We start from the raw sequence: 12675 nt of genomic DNA, 5'->3' as shown, positions 1-12675 counted from the left end.
CAGCCACCAGACTGTCAAAGACTCCAGTCATCCTGACCCGGGACGGGAAAGAGCAGGGGTGGCGGGCGCGCGGGGGAAGCGCGGCGCCTCCTCTGTCTTTCCCGGTCCGCTCCAGCAGCCAATGTAATTACGGGGGAGAGGAGGGAGGAAAACAAGAAATGCAGCAACGGTCTAGGCGCCTCCTCCTCCGGGGGAGGCGATCACCATGCGCTGTTCGGGACAGCTGTGGCCGGCCGCATCCTCTTTCGGCCTGCTCGGCTCCTTGCCCAGCGCAGACGGGGGCGGGGGCAGGGGTGGCGGGAGCGGGTCGGTCGGGGCTCCGGGAGGCGGGAGCAGGTGAGCAGCCTGGAGCAGCTTTACGATTGTCTGCCAGGCGGGCTCCTGCAGGGTGGGCATTTAACACTAGTCACGTGAGCGCAGGCGACGTCACCTAGCAACAGCCAATCAGAAGCAACGGGGCGCCGGCTTCGGCGCCCAGGATCGCCCGGCCGGGGGGCGGGTGTCACTTGGCGGGCGCTGTGGTACAAACAGGCGGTCGCTGGATATGAATAAGTAGGCGAGGGACTGAGATAGGGGGACAGGGTGGCCCGCAGCAGGACAGAAGGCGTGAAAACAGACTGCCATATCAACTCAGAGGAAGTGGGCTCTCCCATCCCATTCTGTGTGCAAATGCCATTTTCCGTGATCGAACCTTCCTGTCCGAGGTCAATTTTCAAACACATTAACCAACGAAAATCGGCGTCGAGTCCAGTCAGCTCTCTCTGCTTTTCCTTGAAGCATCTGGCACCTACTCTCGTCAGCCACTGGGCACTTGACAGTCAAGTGATTTAAATTATCCATAAACCATGCATAATAATACCTGATTCCTAACCAGCCCACAGAGCTATTAGGGCAATTAATTAGGTAATATTTAAACGTTCTTTGTTGTTGTTGCTTGACAGAAAAGCTATATAAACTCAAAGATATTATTGCCAATAATGTTCAAAACCAGTTTCCCTTGTACTTTTTTGATACACCGAGGCTCTGAGTAATTTTATATATTTGATGGGTAATTGACCGCCGAAAAGCAATCCTGACGGTGGAAAGGTAGACAAGACTGACCAGAAGGCCTTCAAAGTTCATTTAAATTTAAATTTGACTTTTTTTAAAACAAGAAATGAAATGTGATAATACCTAGGTAAGATTGTAGGTTTATTATGTTTTGATACTAGATTTATCACATCTTGGTAAACTTTACAAAAGTTATAAGAAGTTTTAGTTTCTGCATAACCCTGTGTTAGCTTTCCACTTTAGGAATCTTTTCGGCCCTATTATTGCAGTCTTTGCCTCCTGTTTTTTTTTTTTTTTCCCTTTCCTTTTTAAAAAATCTGAAGTGGTAATCTCCTCTGTAGCTTGGTGGTTACCAACCTTTGCCCAACGGTGATGGTCACATACACCTTGTCCAACGCGCCTCTGGCAGCTCCTGTTTTGTGGTGCCACCTGGTGGACCATCTGTGAGATTGCTGCGCGCGCGGTAGACGCTCTAATCACGCCCCGGCGCCAGCTTCTGAAACCCCCCAAAAGAACAAAATAGTAATTAAAAGCCACAAAATTGTGCTAGTGCTCGCCATCTGAAGCACCCTTTCCTAAAGACATAACATGTCGCTGAAAGAACTTGTTACAACAACCACCTAATGGAAAAACAAGTTGATACTTTGAAAAATATGATCTTTGGGCTTCTCCAGAAACAGCAAGTGTGTAATTAAAACTCCAGTATTCACACAGCAGAATGAGGCAGGTAATGCACCTTCAAGTCTGCCTGGATTGAGTTTCCAGCCTCCCTTTAGGTTAAGGAAGGCCCGGATGGTAGGGTGAGTTTAGCGGGATGCTTTGTGGGAGGCTATACATTGCCTTTCCGCAGTGCCCTCCTGGCTGCTTCCCTGGGCTGTGGTTACATGATTAACGTACTGATACTTAATCGAGAATGCCTTTTAGGGTCGTGACCCCAAATTACAACTCTTTCTCTCTTGATGCTACAGTGGTAGCTATTTCCATGTAATATAGGAACACTTTTTAAATATTTAATTTTATTTGTTATTATTATTTTTAATTTGACCAGAGAGACAGAGACAGAGAGAAAGGGAAAGTGAGAAAGCAAGCCACCAGGTCCAGGACTCAAACCACAGCCAGCCATGTGGGAGTCCAGCACCTTTAATCACCAGGCCACCTGCTGGCCCCCTAGGAAAACTTTTATCTGAAAATGAAATAAAAAAGAAATCTAACTGCTCTAATCTTGCTTTTAAATCTCAGTTCCTTTGTTCCCATCCCAATGTGTCCTCTGGACTTTACTGTGGTGGTGAGTTTGTTGTATTGCACTTCCTCAGGAACCTCCATTAACAGCCTTAAGTCTGGGTCAGGGCCGATCTGGAGAATGGTGTTTTTCTGCAAGGAATAGGACTTGAGTCCCCCTTTATCTGGTAGACAAAGGACTGTGTGTGCATGTGTGAGACCAAAGGCTATGAGCGAGGACGCGCGTGCGTGCTCACACACACAGAAGCTGCACACACAACTGCATTTGGAGACTCAAGCAGAGACTCGAGGGGGCGATTCTGATCACTAGGACACAAATAGGCGTTTGCCCAAATTATCTAATTACTGCGTCACCACATCCAGACGATTTCCTTACTTCGGTCTAAGGTCAGAAAGGCAGTGGACGAGAGAACTGGTACTTTTATTCTGGGTTCAGAGCAGGGTGAGGTCTTCCATCGTCGTCTAAGAGGAGTGAGGGAGGGGCTTAGAGTGGAGGGGTTAGTGTGCCTGAGCCCGGTCGGTCTCCTCCGTCCCAGGGCCCGTCTTTCCCCTTCTCTGATTTCAGTGTTCTCTCCTTGTCCTGGCATTCTTTCACCTCGCAGAGACCTAGATCAGGCTTCCAGAACCCGGGAGCGCGGTGTTTCCGCTCTGGCCTTCGGTTCCCCAGTCCCATCGCCGAGACCTTCCCGCTTTGGATCTCGTGCCTCAGGCTGTGTGTAGTCGCGGCTCTTTATCTGGTTTTGGGGTTTGGCCTTCTCCTAGGATGAGCGCCTAGCGCCCACCGGGGGGGCCTCGCAGGGGCGGGATCGTCATTCCGGTTGTGCAGAGGCGCACTGAGGCTAGACAAAACCACTTCAAGTGAGGTGCCCTCTTCCCCTCGCCAGGCAGCCGCCTTTCTCTGTAGCCACTGCGCAGATCAGACATGTATTTATTGTGAGCCTCGGTCCAACAGCCCGGCGTCTCCAGCTGGGGGCGAAATGCAGAGATCTGCTTGCACCCAGACCCCTGCTCCACAGCTGGTCTGGGCCCGGGTTCCAACGCTCTGCCCCTGCTCACTATTGGGGGTCTACTGCTACTCAGAAGGCCCTCCAGGAGGGGTACAGTCTGGGAGAGGAGGTCCCCTGCCCGCAGCGGGCGCGGGGCTGGACGCCTGGGTGCCCTTCGTGCGCAGGAGGTCAGGCCCGTCCTCATTCGCTTACCCCACGCGGGGCCACGCGCCGCGGCCGGACTGTCCTGTGCCTGCCGCTCCGAACTCTGGTCGAGGGTCCGGTGGACTCAGGTTTCCAGGCCTCTGGTCCTAGAGACAACGGCAGTTTCCTTGATGCTTTCGTCTCCTAATAGCAGCTGTAGGAACCCGCGCTCTCGACTGCCCTGGGACGCCAAGACGCTGGGAGAGGGCGGAGATTTGGTTTAGGAGAACCTCCCAGCTCTGCCTTCAGCGACCGCGACCGCTCAGAGCTCAGTCCCGCCTGCATTGGCCTAGGGCGGCTTCTTGCGACGGCTCTCGCCCGATCCTTTCGCGCTTGGTTTTCCTCGCTCGCCCCTAGAGCACCGGAGCGACCCGGGAGCCAGCAGCTCACCGCTGCCACTTAGGGGCAGCTTTGTCTCCAGGCTCTGCGTCCTTGACTCTCTCACACTTTGTCCCCTCTCTAACCCGCACCCCGACCCCAGCCCGCAATTCCACGCCCCACGTGGACCTGGAGAGAGGATACCTTGGAAACACACCTGAGAACCCCCTTCCGGAGGCCTTGGCTGGGGCCAAAGCCACAGTAGGTGGGTCCTCTGATCTCTGCTGCTCTTGAACCCCGAGACCGCCCCGCCCCCGCCCCCAGCCAGTGCCTCACCTTTCCTTTCACTGTCAGCCCGGGAACTATTTGGGATTTCTGTATGTATATTTAGTATAGGGTCCCTCCTTCTACCTGCTGCCCACCCCACCCCACCCCACCGTGAGTTCTCTGGAGTCTTAGCCAGCCACTCAGTGCCGCAGCAAGGGTTTCTGTCCTCCAGCAGCTTGGTCTACTGGAGAAATCGATTACTAGCAATTATGTATTGAGTGTTCGTGGAGCACCAAGCATTCTGCAAAGCCCTTTCCTTACCTTCCGTGTTGCGGTGACTCCTGGGAATCGCCCTGAGGGGCACGGTGTCATCCGCACTAGGAAATTTGGATGGAAGAATCACTAGCTTATGGACACACAGCAGAGTCTGGACTCAAGCCCCGCTCTGGGCCCTGAACTCCAGGCTGCTGCTGCTCCAGGCTGGGTTTCTGGCTTGGGGAACACAGGAAAAGCCTGCACCAGGTTTACCTCTCTGAGGCCTGGTGCTGTGAGGTCAGTGGGACAGATGGGAAGGGGCATTGGCAGCCCCCTAGACCCAGCGCCCCCTCCTGCCTACAGGCCTGGACTAGAGATGAGAGTTCCCTGCAGAGACAGGAGGCCTGAGGTGCAAGCAGGAGGTATCCTGGACCCACCTGGGGAAGATTTCCCAACAGACTTGTCCCTGGGGAGGGCAGGAGACAGAGGCCTCCTGAGCCCCCAAACCAAGCAGAGCTCTGGGTACCTGATGTTTGTATTTGTTGTGATTTCACCAGAGATCACCAACTTTTGCGCATTGCCTAGGGTGGTGTAAACCCAGGGGCCGGAATGGGAATGAGCGCACACTGATCATTCTTGGAGAGACCGTTACCCTTTCCCAGGTGCTCTGGGCTGTAGGTTCAGCACGTTACTACTAGAATGTTTCATCTCTGAAGCTCCCTGTCTGTAGGCTTGAGACCACCAGCTCCTCGCACCTGTGGCCACCACAGGGAAGCAGGGAGTGCGTCTCCCTGGGCAAGCTGTATTCCTGGAGTGCACTGTGTTCCTGGAGCTGTGCTGGGAGGCTGGAGGGCTGGAGGTCCTGGAACCTCCCTCCCCTGTGTGCGGACACTGGCTCCTGCTGCAGGGTTGAAATGGAAACTCCAAGAGCCACAGGAGAAGCCCTGGTGTGAGCAGACTCCCTGGTCACACTGTGGGTTGTCAGTACAGCACACTTGTGGGACCCTTAGAGTCACTCTCACTGTCTGCTCCCAGATCTTAAACTAGTAGGCCCTTTCCACGTAATTGTCTAGCAGTAGATATAAAGCACTTGTGGCCAACACACCTCCCCAGCACCAAGAGAGGAGAAAAGCTTGGAAGGAAATGTCTGGACTCAGTACCTTTTTGGGCGCACGGATTCATTTCTTTCCTAGCTAATCTCTTCACTCCCTTGTCTTGCTCATCCCTTAACTGAAGAGCTTTGTGCCACCTCCCATGTACGCAAAGGGGATATGCTGACACAGGGACCCAGGGGCAAACCTTCATGGCTTGAAATGCTGCGGGCACTTTGTGGCTGTGGGAAAGGACTTGATGTCAGTGTGTCTCATTATTTGCATCTGTAAGATGCATGTAATAATACCTTCCCCTGGGATCATTGCCTAGAAACACACCATTACAGACTTTTTGTCAGCTTTAGGTTTGCCTTGAAAATGCATTTTCTGGCCTAGACTCCAAGGTTTTAAACTTTGAAGCCCATGGGACCAGCAGTTGGCATAGTGGCTATGTCCCTGGACTCCCATGTAGTCGACCACAGTTCGAGTCCCAGACCTGGTGGCTTAAACTTACACCAGGCGCCTCTGTGTCTGTGCCCAAGATCCTGAGAGGAGAATGGAGGAGAAGGGATTGTGGTGTGGCCATCCCGCAGGGGGTGATTTCTTGCTTTCTGTCTCTCTGTCTCTCTGGCAAGCGTACGTGCCCTGTAGCAAAAACCTCTCTCTAAAAAAAAAAATAATAATTAAACTCTGAGGCCCAGGCATGGAGGTTGTTGCTCCATTTTCCTCACCTGTTCCAAAACAGACCCTCTCTAGACTGTCTCCAGCTCCAGTGGACCAGAGCATGTAGGGGTGGAAGTGGAGGTGGGATTTGGCAGTGGGCCTTGGAGGCACCTGGGGATGCCCAGGTGCATTGGGGTGAGATGAGGGGGTGGGGAAACTGTGGGGTCTCCTGCTAATCTCAATTTTGGAAGGGCAGTACCACTGCTCCTAACCCTGGAGCACTGGACCACCCCTACAGTACACTGGCAAAGTTCTAGGTGCCAGGCCTCTAGGTATCAATAGTTTCCCTGTGAGGCATACCTGGGCTGCTTCTGCTCCCCTCTTGAAAAGGGAGCAGGTCCTGGGGGAAAGAACCCCGGGAGGATATTCACAGGGAATTGACTCTGTGGAGCTGGGCCCAGCTCCCAGCATTGTTTTTATATAAAATAAAATATTGTTATTGTTATCCAAAAAAAATTACAAAATAATGCATAGTGGTTGTCAGAGAATCAAGTAATTTTAGAGACATATTATGCAAAATACCTCTTCCAGGTCTCTCTGTGCATTTGCAAGCATATGTTTATTTTGTAAACACGGGTTCAAACTGCTTGCGTTTTTATTTTTTAGAGATCTTTTATTTCCATGTCAGTTGTTACAGAGCAACCACTTTCTTTTCAAGGACCTTATGAGGAATGCACCATAATTTATTTAACTATTCTCTTATGCATTGTCATTTAGATGATCTTTAATGCTTACAAACAACACATGAGTGAGTATCTTCTGGAGAGTTTTGGCCACATGTCCAATTATCTCAGTAAGCCAGAATCTTTTTTTTGGACAGGTTTTTGCTATAGTGCATGTGTGCTTGCTGGAGAGACAGACACAGAGAGACAGAAAGCGAGAAATCACTCCCCAGGGGGAATGGTCATGCTGCAATTCCTTCTCCATTCTCCTCTTGAGATCTTGGGCACGCATGCACATGTGACCAGTGTGAGTTTAAACTGCCGAGTCTGAGTCTTGAACTGTGGTGGACTACAAGGGAGTCCAGCAATGTAACCATTACATCATCTGCTGGTCCCAATCAGAATCTTAATAATTGAATTTTAGTTGAACATTTTTTAAAAAGAATTATTTATTTGTTGTTATTAATTTGATGAGAGAGAGAGAGAGAGAGAGAGAGAGAAAAGGGAAAGTGAGAAAGCAAGCTGCCAGGTCCGGGAGTCCAATCGTAGTGGGTCCTGTGGAAGTTCAGCACCTTAACCACTGTGCCACCTGCTGGCTGGCACATTAGTTGAACATTTTTAACAGACACCACTAAGTTCTCCTTAAAAAGTAGCAATTTGGGGTCAGTTGGTGGGGTTTGTGGTTAAGGCACCTGGATCCCACATGATCAACTGCATAGTTTGAGTCCTGGACCTGGCAACCTGAAAACACGTGTGTGCATGCCCCAAATTCCGGGAGAATGAAGAAGGGATTGTGGTGTGGCCATCACCCCAGGTTGGAGTTCAGCAATTTTAACCACCATGCCACATGTTGACCTCATATTACAGGGCAGTACCACTGCTCCTAACCCTGGAGCACTGGACCACCCCTACAGTACACTGGCAAAGTTCTAGGTGCCAGGCCTCTAGGTATCAATAGTTTCCCTGTGAGGCATACCTGGGCTGCTTCTGCTCCCCTCTTGAAAAGGGAGCAGGTCCTGGGGGAAAGAACCCCGGGAGGATATTCACAGGGAATTGACTCTGTGGAGCTGGGCCCAGCTCCCAGCATTGTTTTTATATAAAATAAAATATTGTTATTGTTATCCAAAAAAAATTACAAAATAATGCATAGTGGTTGTCAGAGAATCAAGTAATTTTAGAGACATATTATGCAAAATACCTCTTCCAGGTCTCTCTGTGCATTTGCAAGCATATGTTTATTTTGTAAACACGGGTTCAAACTGCTTGCGTTTTTATTTTTTAGAGATCTTTTATTTCCATGTCAGTTGTTACAGAGCAACCACTTTCTTTTCAAGGACCTTATGAGGAATGCACCATAATTTATTTAACTATTCTCTTATGCATTGTCATTTAGATGATCTTTAATGCTTACAAACAACACATGAGTGAGTATCTTCTGGAGAGTTTTGGCCACATGTCCAATTATCTCAGTAAGCCAGAATCTTTTTTTTGGACAGGTTTTTGCTATAGTGCATGTGTGCTTGCTGGAGAGACAGACACAGAGAGACAGAAAGCGAGAAATCACTCCCCAGGGGGAATGGTCATGCTGCAATTCCTTCTCCATTCTCCTCTTGAGATCTTGGGCACGCATGCACATGTGACCAGTGTGAGTTTAAACTGCCGAGTCTGAGTCTTGAACTGTGGTGGACTACAAGGGAGTCCAGCAATGTAACCATTACATCATCTGCTGGTCCCAATCAGAATCTTAATAATTGAATTTTAGTTGAACATTTTTTAAAAAGAATTATTTATTTGTTGTTATTAATTTGATGAGAGAGAGAGAGAGAGAGAGAGAGAGAAAAGGGAAAGTGAGAAAGCAAGCTGCCAGGTCCGGGAGTCCAATCGTAGTGGGTCCTGTGGAAGTTCAGCACCTTAACCACTGTGCCACCTGCTGGCTGGCACATTAGTTGAACATTTTTAACAGACACCACTAAGTTCTCCTTAAAAAGTAGCAATTTGGGGTCAGTTGGTGGGGTTTGTGGTTAAGGCACCTGGATCCCACATGATCAACTGCATAGTTTGAGTCCTGGACCTGGCAACCTGAAAACACGTGTGTGCATGCCCCAAATTCCGGGAGAATGAAGAAGGGATTGTGGTGTGGCCATCACCCCAGGTTGGAGTTCAGCAATTTTAACCACCATGACACATGTTGACCTCATATTACTATTTTTTTAATTATTTTATTCAATTTCATTTATTCATTCATTCATTTAATTTGACCAGACACACACACACACACACACACAGAGAGAGAGAGAGAGAGAGAGAGAGAGAGAGAGAGGAAAGTGAGAAAGCAAGTCACCAGGTCTGGGACTCAAACCATGGTCAGCCATGTGGGAATGCCCAGCGCCTTAACCACCACACCACATGCCGGTCCCCATTACTATTATTTTTTAATTTGACCAGAGAAAGATAGAGAGGGAAAGTGAGAAAGCAAAATGCATGTCTGGGACTCTTACTGCAATCTGCCATGTGGAGCCCAGTGACTTACTCACCATGCCATCTGCTGGCCCCCAGTTCAGAAATCTTAAGTTTTGTGTGTGTGGCCAAATGTGACTTTTCTTTTATGACTTTCAGGAACTTTAGGTCATGGTTATAGATACATAATCTACTATACAATCTCTTATTTTTCCATATTTGTCAAATACTTTCGTTGTGGGTTGGTTTTGGCAATGTGCAGGTTCTTGGTATTTTGGACAAGGAATTGAACGAAACACACCAAGAGCAAAAGCAAAGGGTAGTTTATTATGTAAAAGTGAAGGTACACACCTGAGAGATAGGAGAGACCTGAGCGGAGAGAGAGAAAGAGTGGCTCAAGGGCCCAGGCAATTACATTCTGTTTATAATTTTTATTTATTTGAGAGAAATTTTAAAATTCCAGGTCCAGGACTTGAACTGTTGTTGATTACATGGGCGTCCAGTAATGTAACTGCTATGCCACCTGCTGCTCCGAGGTTTATAATTTTTAAATCTAGGTCCTGTTGATTGATCATTGGCTTCCACTGTCTATTCTCATCTCATTGACTCTATCAGAGAGGGCAGAGCCCATGGATTTACTTCATTGACGCTGTTAGATATGGCTGGGCCCACAGATTTATTTCCTTGGTTCTGTCAAATGTGACTGGGCCCACTGATTTATTTCATCAGCTAAATCAAATGTGGCTTAGCAGCTAGATATCTTCCTCTGGACATCTACTGCCCATGTCACCATGAGTGGGGAATGTTCTGGCCTGATCACTTTTTCTATCTAGCTACATAGGCAGACACTGTACCCCCTGCTTTCCCACTTCCATTTTCTAGCTTTACTCCTGCCTCACTTTTAGAGTTAATATATTCAATGGGAAAGTATGGATTCTGGGCTCAAACTCTAACTTTGCCACTTGTTAGCTGTGCGATCTTGGGAAAGTTAATTTCTTTACACCTCAATTTAGTTTTTTGTTGTTATTGCTTCTTTCTTTCTTGTTTCTTTTCTGAGGGAGAGAGAGAGAGAAGTAATCCTGCCAAGATCTGATCATGCTGTAACCTCTTTCTTCTAGCCCTCTAGCTAGTCCGGATGTTGGACACGAGAGCCTGGTGTGTTTCAGATCAACTCAGGATCCCAAACCTGTGGTCAGCCATGTGGTTTCCAGCACTGCAGATCAGTGTGCTACCGACTGTACAACCATAGCTAGGCTTTAATTTTGTGTTTAATAAAACTTTATAATTTGGACTACAGATGGATACTTGTGGAATACACCAATGCTGTCTCCCAAAATCTGATTTTGGGGGAATGCAGCTAAACTACTGTCTCCTAGTTTTCCTTGAAGTTTTGTGTAATCATGTGACTCAGTTCTAAGCAATGGATCATGAGTGGAAGTCATGTGTGTGTCCCTTGAGGGACGGCATCTTCAAAACAGAGTTGAGACTCCTCCCTGCTCTTTCTCCTTTCACTCTCTGGAACCAGATTCAACTAAGCAGATACCACGGCCTCGGGCATCACATAGGAGAATCACCCCAGGGGGATCTTCAGCACTTGTCTGGAAGATTATCTGACCAAGAAATAAACAGTTTCATAGTTTAAGCTGCTGACTTCTAGGATTTTTTTAAAAATAAAGCATCTTACCTACCATAACTAATACTATGACCTTGGCATCAGGGTGCAATGACTGTCAGCAAATTACAGGAAAAACAAATCCAGAACACCCTTTATCTGTGAAAACCAGAGACTGAATTGGGAGCCAAGCGCAGACCTGAACCATTTGATCCCTAGGTGCCGGCAGTACGTGAATAGCAACGGGCTGGCGAGGCTGCTTGTCATCACAGGAACTAAGTCTCACAATGATCATTAGAGAGATTCTGGCAGGTCTAAGCCCAAATCATATGCGTTTCCTTTTAAAGGTGACAGGTTGTAAAGGTTTTGTCACCTTGCTGCACCGGGCCCTCCCTTTCAAGTCAGTGTCACTCCCGCCTTGGGCACGTGCTTATTATGTTTAGGAGTTGTGGGGGGAGAAGCCCGCTTCCTACTAGTCTTTTTTGGATCTTCAATTCCGAGGCTGCTGGATGAACCAAGGCAAAGGCAACACAAAGACCAGAAGTTCTAATAATAAAATAACTTCAAAAAGGAAAAAAAAAAAAAAAGCAAAACAGGAAGCGACCCGCTGAAAGGGCCCAAATGACTTTTGTTGGAGGAACATATGCAAATTTACATGAAAGGACTTCGGGATCCTTTCTTTCTTTCTTTTTTTAAAAATAATTATTCTATTTATTTATTTATATATCTATTTTTTTCACATGAGTTTTGCCAGAGAAAGAGAGAGAGAGAGCTAGAAAGCATGCCACCAGATCCAGACTCGAACCATGGTTGGCCATGTGGGAATTCCAGCGCCTCAACCTCCAAGCCATCTGCTGGGCCCCGAAGGAACCTTTACTAATATCGCTTTTGCTTCCTTCCCAGTCCTCAGCTGTGTGCTCGTTGCCCCTGGTGCCACATGCTCCCTTCTGAACCGATGTGCTTGGCTCCACTCAGAACTGAGCAGCCGGTCACCATGCTCCTGAACGGCTGTGTACTAGGGAGTCACACCAAGTCTTGTACAAGACTGTGATGACACCCGTTGGTCACTTAGGGTCTTCATCTACATCAACCCAGTTCATAGTTGAGCTAACACGTTGCACACGTTTATATAAAGAAAGTGTTGTGTGTGTGTTTGCCTTTATGTATTGACTTATATTTGATTTGTTGTAAGGCATGTACACTTGCCAGAAAGAGACAGAGAAAGTGAGAGGGAAAGTGAGAGAGCACCATATGGGGCTTGGGGGTGGTCACACTGCAATCCCTTCTTCTCCATAGTCCTCTTGGAATTTTGGGCATGCACATAAGCTGCCGGGTCTAGGACTTGAACTGTGAAGTCGGCTATGTGGGATCCAGCATCTTAACCACTACACCACCTGCTGGCTCCTAAGTGTTTTCTTTAAAACAACCAAAAGACCTCTTCATTCTAACATAAATAACCAAACCCTCAAACTCTCCACAGAAAAAGACCACCTGTGAAGGGAGGGGGAGTGAGACTTCACAGCCCGCATTCTTATACCCTCATAGCTTCACCTTGGCATTTCTCACTGTGTAATTTTCTGCCCTGGCTGAACTTAAAGAAGGTCCTGTTAGACTCTTCTTTTCTTCCCATTACACTTGATAGTCTGACCATCTTACCTTCTTTTGTGTGTGTGTGTGTGTGTTTAAATAACTATTTATTTTATTTTTTATTTATTCATTCATTGATTTTTTAATTTGACCAGAGAGAGACAGAGGGTGAGAGTGAGAGAGAGAGGAAGTGAGAAAGCAAGCCAGCAGGGCCAAGGCTTGTA

At 48.0% G+C, this 12675-nt stretch overlaps 1 protein-coding gene across 1 annotated transcript in view; it reads right to left on the bottom strand.

The window, feature by feature from the left end:
• Window positions 1-12675, bottom strand: part of DLX2 (distal-less homeobox 2) — a 120205-nt gene that overhangs the window by 2593 nt on the left and 104937 nt on the right. The window contains 1 exon segment of the mRNA XM_027776147.1: window positions 205-381. Coding sequence (XP_027631948.1) covers window positions 205-381 — 177 coding nt within the window.

The sequence above is a fragment of the Tupaia chinensis genome, unplaced genomic scaffold (genome assembly GCF_000334495.1).
Source record: "Tupaia chinensis unplaced genomic scaffold, TupChi_1.0 Scaffold000056_1, whole genome shotgun sequence".
Classification (NCBI taxonomy): domain Eukaryota; kingdom Metazoa; phylum Chordata; class Mammalia; order Scandentia; family Tupaiidae; genus Tupaia; species Tupaia belangeri.
The sequence above is the reverse complement of the archived record's forward strand: the minus strand, read 5'-3'. Positions and strand labels throughout refer to the sequence as shown.